This window comes from Panicum hallii, chromosome 3, assembly GCF_002211085.1.
Source record: "Panicum hallii strain FIL2 chromosome 3, PHallii_v3.1, whole genome shotgun sequence".
In the NCBI taxonomy this organism is placed as follows: Eukaryota; Viridiplantae; Streptophyta; class Magnoliopsida; order Poales; family Poaceae; genus Panicum; species Panicum hallii.
This window is the reverse complement of record NC_038044.1, coordinates 9,870,700-9,879,440: the sequence shown is the minus strand read 5'-3', so window position 1 is coordinate 9,879,440 and position 8,741 is coordinate 9,870,700. Positions and strand designations below refer to the sequence as shown.

Sequence of the window (8,741 nt, the reverse complement as noted above, 5' to 3'; positions counted from 1 at the left end):
TCCATCTGGCCCGGCGCCCTTGCGCGTTGCGCCGGTGCCGTCCTGCTCCCGTCCTTGTCCCTAGCGGCAGCTCTCGCCCCACACAAACTAGCGTCGCTACAAAGCCGCCCTTTTCATCTCCCTGCCCCCACGTTCAACCCCGCCGCCGTGTGCTTCTGTGTGTCTCGGACCCGATCCTCGACTAGTACATAACCCTACAAACTCGTCACGGACTGATCACCGCAATACTTCTGTCCCCACTACCACCACGTACACTCCGTGCCGTGCAGGCCGGTGCCGGCGAGGCGCGACACGCAGCGGTCAGTGGGCCGGTCAGTCACTCCGGTTGTTTTCTTCCGGAAAGACATCCATTCAAGCGGTCGCTGTTGGACCGCGACGAGAGTCGGGACCCGACCCCTGGGCGCGCTCGCGCGTGCCGCGATCGTCGATTGGACTGGAGGGAATGCGCGTGCGTTTGAGTTTTGACGAACCGATCGACGCAACCGGTTTCATCATCTCGTCTCTCATCCCTACAGATGGATCCCCATGGCATGAGCCCATGCCATGCGCCGGTCGATGGCGCCCAGCCCACGCCGTGGAGGGGGGGCAGGTGGGTGTGCACGCAGACGCCGACGCGGTTTTACTGGCGAGCGAGCTGAGCTCGCGCGCTGGCAGTCGGGGTCGGGGGGTGCGACCGGGTCCGCGGCGCGCGACCACCCGCCCGCGCACGTCGCCTCGCTTCCGGCCGCTGCGTGCGTGCTGTGCTCCGTGGACTCGTCCCCCCTGCGCGCCCGTCGCCTTCGTCGCGGCAGCGGCTTAGGCCTCGCTTATATATGTAGACACGCCATTCTTCTTGTCTCCATCTCCGATCCATCGCCCCAAGATCACGGAGCAGCTTGCCCAGCCGCCCGAACAGCAAGGCATCCATCCATTCCAAGCCTCCAATAAATCCAGATTCTTTCGAAGGCGCGCGCGCCGATCGAGGAACCTATGCCTCTGCGGTCGCCGCCGGGGGCAGCCGATCGGAATGCCGCGTCGCCCAAGCTCCTGGACCTCGGCGCCGCCGACGACATGCCGGCGAGGTCGCCCAAGCTGCTCAGGAGCAACTCATCCAAGAAGGTAACGGCGGCGAGCAGCCTCGAGCGGGCCATTCTCAGCTTCAAGAACTGGGAGCCCGACGCCGCCGCCGCATGCGCCGCCGCCCGTGCTCCGGCGGCCGACCATGCCGCGCCGCCGACGCCCGTGCGCCGCATCCACGGCGCGAGGCCGGGGCGGCTGGCCCTCGGCCCCCAGAGCCCCCTCGCCGCCGCCCGGAGGCAGCCGCCGGAGCCGGGCGCGCGCTCGCCGCTGCACGAGGCCGCCGCCACCACGGTGCAGAAGATGTTCAAGGGCCACCGCACGCGCCGGAGCCTCGCCGACTGCGCCATCGTGGTGGAGGAGCTGTGGTGGAAGCTCTACGACCAGGCGTCGCTGGACCGCAAGTCCGTCTCCTTCTTCGCGGGCGGCAAGCAGGAGACGGCAGCGTCGCGGTGGGTCAGGGCCGGCAAGCGCATCGCCAAGGTCGGGAAGGGCCTCTGCAAGGACGACAAGGCGCAGCAGCTGGCGCTCCGCCACTGGCTCGAAGCGGTAACCACGCGCAACCCGAATTCCCATTGCCTCTCATCTACTCCAATACATAGCAGTGTGATTCATGCTCTGAAGTCTGAACCTGTTCATGGCAACCACCAACAGATCGACCCGAGGCATCGCTACGGCCACAACCTGCACCTCTACTACGACATCTGGTTCCAGAGCTCCAGCACCGAGCCATTCTTCTACTGGTCCGTGTGCATAACTCATCTGATGCCATGTGTTTCTCCTCCTCCTGATTACTGATTGGACATTCCTGCCTCTATCTGCCGATCAGGCTGGACATTGGAGCCGGGAGGGATATCCATCACCCGAGCTGCCCGAGGACCAAGCTAAACTCGCAGCTCGTCATGTACCTGGGAATGGTGCGTACGTCGCCGTCGTTGCCTCGTTCAATCCATCAAAGTCGTTGCGTCAGTTTGTTTGTTTGTTTGTTTGTTTTCGTGGCTGACTGACTGAACCAGCTAATTGCGATTGTGAACGCGATCGAATGAAAATTCAGAACGAGCGCGCCGCCTACGAAGTGGTCGTGGAAGACGGGAGGCTGACGTACCTGCAGAGCGGCCTCCTCGTGAACACCACCGACGAGTCCAAGTGGATCTTCGTGCTCAGCACCAGCAGGTCGCTCTACGTGGGCCGGAAGAAGAAGGGCCAGTTCCAGCACTCCAGCTTCCTGGCCGGCGGCGCGACGTCGGCCGCCGGGAGGCTGGTCGCCAAGGACGGCGTCCTCAAGGCCATCTGGCCCTACAGCGGTCATTACCTCCCAACCGAGGAGAACTTCAACGAGTTCATCAGCTTCCTGCAGGAGCACAACGTCGACCTGACCAACGTCAAGGTATATGGTCTATCTATTGTTCATTCTTGATGATCAATATAACGATGGAATTGCTGGTGGACACTGCTTGCATTGTTCTGACGACGAATGGTCGCCTGCTGCTTCAGAGATGCTCGGTGGACGACGACGAGTACCCGTCGCTGAAACGGAAGCAGGCCTCGGACGTCGAGCCGTCGTCGCAACAGGAAGAAGAACCCAAAGAGACGGCCGGTCCGACCGCGATGGCAGTGACAGAGGAAGGAGCTGATGCTCCGCCGGAGGCAGCGGAAGCCGTGAGCAACGAAACCAGCGGCGGCCGCGGGCTGGTGAAGTGGACGAGCGGCGCCGGCGCGCGCATCGGCTGCGTCCGGGACTACCCGGCGGAGCTGCAGAGCCGGGCGCTGGAGCAGGTGAACCTGTCGCCCAACAGGCCGGCGGCGCAGCCGTGGCCGATCCCGTCGCCGCGCCCGAGCCCGCGGATCAGGCTGTCGCCGCGGGTGCAATACATGGGCATGGCCGCGAGCCCCGGCGTGCGGCCGCTGAAGCAGCAATGCCTGGGCATCCGGCCTCCGACGGTGCACCTCACGCTGCCCAGCAGCAAGGCCAGCAACTCTTCAGTTAATCCTTCACGGAACTGATTATCCGTTGCTTTGTTTTTTTGGATCCTGCAAAGTACAGTAGGTAGCTAGAGTTTTACACTAATTTGTTTTTTGTAATCTTTGTTGCTTTTGTTCTTCATCTGACCTGTAATTGTAGTTAAGAAAATGGCTGCACACACAATGCAGCCGCCCGGCGTGTACAGACGCCGTGACCTGCGCAGACTGAATTGCTCTTTGTTGATCTGAAAGGAAGAAAGAGTCATCTGCTATTGTCTGATCTGGTTAGTCAAGATCAGCAAGGACAGCACGGAACGCCTCTGTGAACCATCAAATCAGTAGGCTCAGATGCGTTCACGGCCTCAAATGGAATGAACCACACAGTTCATCGTCGTTCTCTCAGAGATGCCTAGTGTCGGCGCTAGGTAAACGTGAGTTTATCCGCGGATCCACATGCGGGTCACTTCAGATTGATCATCTCCAAACTTAACTAAAAAGGAACTACGCCGTGAGTTGGAGGACAAAGCCATCTAGGTCGCATTGCATCTGTCCTCTCTCCTTACTTGTGAACGAGAACGACAAAGACAGCAGGCAACTTGACAAAAGAAAAAACTGAGCTTTTCTTTTGACCAGCAATGCAGCTTCAGAGAATGTGAAGGCAAAATCTCAAGGCACGTGCCGCCGCGGTCAAAGGCTTTTGGATTTTTGGCTCCGAACGAAACCTTTGAATCGCTTCGCTTTCTGTGACGCCAACGCCGCTATTGCAGGCATTAGCCAAGCACAGAATTTCCATGGCAACTACCACCAGTGCTTGGTCTTTCTTACCCACCGACCCAGGCCTTCTCACCGCTTGGCTTGGCTTTGGTTGGCTGGCCTCGGTCGTTGCCAACGCAGCAGCAGGCATCAACAGATTGCCAACCAAGGCTCCAGGAAAGCTCATGGTTACTGCAATGGACCGACCGACCAATGGCCACACCGAAAGCAAGTAAGCAACCATGTCAACCATGGATGTACGATCCCGTCAAAAAAAAACATGTACATTTTCCTCCGAGCGTTCGTTCGAAATGTAAGATTATTTGCAGCAGTCGAAACGCTTCCAAAAAAGCACAAGTTTTAACCAACGACCAAATCACATATTCACACTAACAATCCCAGAACTGTCACAAGCAGCATAAAAATCTCAAGAGGCCAAGCAAAGGCATTGCAGTTGCCGAAATCTAGGAATTGCACCGGAGCAGGCGCCATAAAACTCTCCCAAAATGTTCAAATATTTCCCAAGCGGCCATTGAATTCCAAAGCAGCACAATGCATCAAACGTGAACCTGCACAAATCTCAGAATAATATACCATCGTTCACAGGACTCAGCGCCCTTCCGCGCAATTAAACAGATGCCAAACTGTACAACGGAGGCTAAGCATAGCCATCGACACAGTTTCTAACAGCCATCAACCAAACACGCTTAGGCTCACTCACCCAAACCTCTTATTAGCCAGCCACCCCTCGGTACTTCCATCTCAGCAGCCGGTGGTACATGGGGCATCATATGGGGGGCAGCGCACCGTTGATGCACCCTGTCAGGTCCCAAGAGATGAGGCTAATAGTGAACCCTGTCATCACCGTCGAAATTCAGGCCCTGCATGCCCCTGATAGTGGACTCGTAGTTCTTCGGGTTAGACGAGTGGCGCCTGCCAGATGATGAGCGCCTGCCGTCCGAGGAGTCAGGCATCTGCGGGCTCCACCGTGGAGCTCCTGACCTCTGGAATGCCCCTGGGCTTGCGTCAGTAGTACGACTACGCGTTTGCTCCGCTTCAGTGCTTGGTTCGCGGCTACTAGAGACAGCAGGCCGCCTTGAAGATCCGCTTGAACGTCCCAAAAAAGTCGAACTGGAGAACTACATGTCATTTAAGGGTCAGATAATACATAGCAACTTACACAAGCGCTCCAGAGTCCTAAGCTGCTTCTCATCACACAGCAATATCAAACAACATGAAATTGTCTAACAACTCACCACAGCATCTTTCGATGTCGATTGCTCATGTCGAACAGGGGATTTCTGCTTGGCTAGGCTGCCAGCATTTATAGCTGGTGGTGGAACCTGCCGACGTGTCGCGTCCATGTCTGACCACCCACTTCTCCTTCCCTCTTCAGTGCCTATATAAATTTAGCAGACAATCAAAACTACATAGAATTCCATAGGTTGATATAGAATAGAATAGGCACTAACCAGCAAAAACAATCATTTCATTACCACTTGAATGCTTTAAGATCATATGGGTCTTGGAGTAATGCAACACACAATTAAAGAAGCTAGGATCACACAATATAATTAGTTTCTACCATCATGTCATTACTGTAATAATTTTGTAGCTGGAAACCTTTTTAGAACTATATCAAAGTTTCCCAAAGAGTGATATTTAATCTGACTTCATGGACGTTACTAACCAAAAAGATCGGCAAATTAATGACGGGCTGCTTGAAATTTATCTTTCACAAAAGAAACAGGCAGCAAGATACCATCAGAAATTCCGAATTCTAAGATCACGATGAAGGGGCGGATCCTGCAACTATGTATGAATGGCATTTGGTATAGACTGCTTAAATAAGAATTGATGAGTATCGAACCTGAATGCCTATTATTGTTCGCCACAGGAGCCATCCCAGAGCTTTGTCCTACCGCTGGAGCCTAAATAGGTCATGAGCAAATAGTCATACAAAAAACCCATGTGTACAGCAATGCAGCGTTGAAGAAAGGTGACAGGGTGAGAAATTGATGTACTGACAATTGCACGCGGAGGAGCACTGGTCATCTGTGCCTGTTGGTACTTTAGGATTGTCCAGTCAAAAACGTAATCAAACTGAAAGCCTGTGTTATGTGAAACATATAATTCCAGGTTACGATTCTGCAACACTGAAACTCTTAAACATTGTTTGGTCCTCAATAAATATTGAATGTATTAACAAAATTAAAACAGTAAACCAACCTTCCCGGATAAAAAGGTCTCTGAACAATCTCTTCAGATATTGATAGTCTGGCGCATCTTCGAAGCGTAGTGAGCGGCAGTAATGGAAATAAGAAGCAAATTCGGTAGGATATCCACGACAGAGGGCCTGCAATTGAGGGAACACAATAAAAACCAATATGCCAATGGTAGTAAACACAGATAATTTTAGAGAACAATGGTTTACCTCGGTTGAAGTAGCAATTTTTCTTTCGCTGATCTTTTCATACTTTTGTTTCTTGTTCCCAGCTTTGAGACCCTGCCAAGGAAGGCTGACAGTAATAAAACCATGTGTTAATACATATCACAAAGTCAGAGATGAAACAATGAATCAGGTTTTGTTAAACAACCTTCCTCTCAAGAAGTACATCAGTACATATCCAAGAGATTCCATGTCATCCCTCCGGCTTTGTTCTATGTGCAGCAAAACACCAATGGTGATATATCAAAACGAAAGGATGCAGAAAGGCAAGAGAAATTTGCCAGGAATCCAGAAACTGCATGCCTCGAAATAGGCACCGCCAGATAAAGGAGTCAGTATTGACCATTAAAATAAAACCTACCTATTCCAAGGTGGGTATTCACACTTGCATATCTTGCTGTTCCAGTTAAGTTCTTGTTCTCTCTGCATTTAAATAGACAAGGTTGAAGGTTCATTTAAAGAGATTATGTTCATTATTTGAATTTCAAGGGGTACATGGAGCAAATTTCAAACATGAGCATAGAATAATTAGGGATCCAGTGTGGTAGAATCAGAACTACAGCAGTAAAATATATTGTTGAGAATATTGTAGAGTGGGTACACTTCAAATATGGAAAGAAATATAAACTTATATAACTGTTTCGAGTAAATAAGCCATAGCATGTTTACCTGTATGGAATGTGCTGGTGTGTTGATGTATCTCTGTACTTCTTTGCAAGTCCAAAATCTATAGCGTAAACCTATATAAAGATTAAAAGCAATTATTAAATGCACCTGGTTTTAAACACGTGGGTAAATGCAGATTGCAGGGATATAACTAATCACCTGGTTTGCCCTTTTTCCGAGACCCATGAGAAAATTGTCTGGCTTGATATCTCTATGCAAGAATGACTTGGAATGGACAAACTCAACTCGGTTGATCTAAGAAAATAGAGTACGTTAATACTACACACAAATAAATAAAAGCAGATGAGATTATGTTGGACAGCATTAAAGCTTCATGGAAACTTGAACATAAAAACATAGAAAGCAAGCAAACAGAATAGAGAATTAGACATGTCTTAATGATGCAGCATACCATTTGATCAGCAAGCATCAAAACAGTTTTGAGGGACAGCTTCCTGTTACAAAAACTGAAAAGATCTTCAAGGCTTGGTCCCAGTAAATCCATAACCAAAACATTGTAATCACCCTCAACACCAAACCACTTAACATTTGGAATTCCAACTGCGCATAGAACGGAAATGAGAGTCAACACCCATGTCCAAAGAAAGACAGTGAATAAGGTGATGATGAAAATAAAACAAAGTGTGTTTTAATATTACTTCCTCCTTGAAGTATTCTGTATAATTTTGACTCGTAAAGCAATTGAGGATGTTTTGTCTTGACATTTTCCTGGATAAAACATCAGAAACAACAAGGTTGTTATCCATCCATGCATGAAGCCGACTGATGGAAACAATAAAAAGATGCCAAAAAAGCCTAACACATATGTCATTATGTCATAGCATGGCACCATATAAAGTCCATAACTGCCACAATCAAACTCTACAAAGTCAAGCAATGAATTCTTTCTTGAGCATCATTCATATGGTCCATGTTTCTAATTCTGATAGTAAGACAATAAGAATTTAACTCGAACGGCTAAACAGAAGTTTCTGGCCAACATACCAACACTCTCAAGCTGGTTTTTAGTTATGTGTATATATTACCGACCATGTGCGTTAGCAAAATACATTAACAAGTGAGTTAGGCGAGCAATAGCTGCTAGTTAAACCAAACAAAACAACTATATTTCACAAGCACGAAGCAAACAATTCCTATATGGAACATATAATTCAACATGCGCACACTACACTAGATCAGTGATTCTTATTTGCTCATATAAAATCGCAAATCACCCTAGACCGAAATCAGGAAAAAAAATACTGAGAAACTCACCAGTTTTATTGCGACCTCCTCGTTGGTCTGCACGTTGGTACCTGCACATCCACACAGAGAGACCCAGGCCGACGGTGGGGAAAAATAACTCATCAGCCGCTGGTAAAGACGGGGATTTTGGAACCAAAACAAGATCTTTGAGCGTAATTGGGCACGAACCGAGGAAGATCTCCCCAAAAGAGCCGCTCCCCAGCTTGCGGCCGACGCGGAACCTGTTGCCGATGCGCGGCTCCATGGCTGCGGCAAGCGCGTCGGTGGAGACGATCCCGGGAATCAGCAGATGCAGACGGAGCCTGCCATGCGGTAATCGAATGGATTCAATCTGATGCTCCGGGGGATTCGGGGCTAGGGCTCGCGTGGATCGGAGTGGGGGGATTGGGGATTTTCGCTCTCCTTTTTCCTCTTTCGTGCTGCTGGTGTCCTTATTTTCTCAAGCACGGGGCCGGCTGCTAGGCTAAAAGGAGAAATTACTGAGAAATCGAGGTGTCCGACAGTAAAGATACCTAACGGAACGGACGTCGCGGTTTGGTGCGCCTAGTTTCCCTGTTCCCCTATCCCCCTCTAGTGGCCTCACCTGACT

General features: G+C 50.6%; 2 protein-coding genes across 4 annotated transcripts; one reads left to right on the top strand and one right to left on the bottom strand.

The window, feature by feature from the left end:
* The first annotated feature begins 798 nt into the window (after window positions 1-798).
* On the top strand, window positions 799-3,241 carry LOC112886698 (IQ domain-containing protein IQM1-like). Its single transcript, XM_025952668.1, has 5 exons — window positions 799-1,605; window positions 1,711-1,799; window positions 1,886-1,973; window positions 2,111-2,443; window positions 2,551-3,241. Exons 1-5 carry the CDS (start codon window positions 970-972, stop codon window positions 3,058-3,060), a joined length of 1,656 nt encoding a protein of 551 aa, XP_025808453.1. The 5' UTR covers window positions 799-969; the 3' UTR covers window positions 3,061-3,241.
* Window positions 3,242-4,268: 1,027 nt separating this feature from the next.
* LOC112886027 (casein kinase 1-like protein 2) lies at window positions 4,269-8,709 on the bottom strand. 3 transcript variants are annotated; one of them, XM_025951769.1, is made up of 14 exons: window positions 8,321-8,673; window positions 8,162-8,202; window positions 7,546-7,615; window positions 7,299-7,447; window positions 7,046-7,141; window positions 6,890-6,960; window positions 6,582-6,643; window positions 6,369-6,432; window positions 6,206-6,290; window positions 6,001-6,127; window positions 5,800-5,882; window positions 5,642-5,702; window positions 5,028-5,170; window positions 4,269-4,910 (listed from the first exon to the last, which is right to left on the bottom strand). In XM_025951769.1, exons 1-14 carry the CDS (start codon window positions 8,394-8,396, stop codon window positions 4,614-4,616), a joined length of 1,425 nt encoding a protein of 474 aa, XP_025807554.1. In that variant the 5' UTR covers window positions 8,397-8,673; the 3' UTR covers window positions 4,269-4,613. The 3 variants fall into 3 exon arrangements, with proteins under 3 accessions (XP_025807554.1, XP_025807552.1, XP_025807555.1); XM_025951767.1 differs by having other exon boundaries at window positions 6,001-6,290; window positions 8,321-8,681; XM_025951770.1 differs by having other exon boundaries at window positions 4,542-4,902; window positions 6,001-6,290; window positions 8,321-8,709.
* Between the last annotated feature and the right edge of the window lie 32 nt (window positions 8,710-8,741).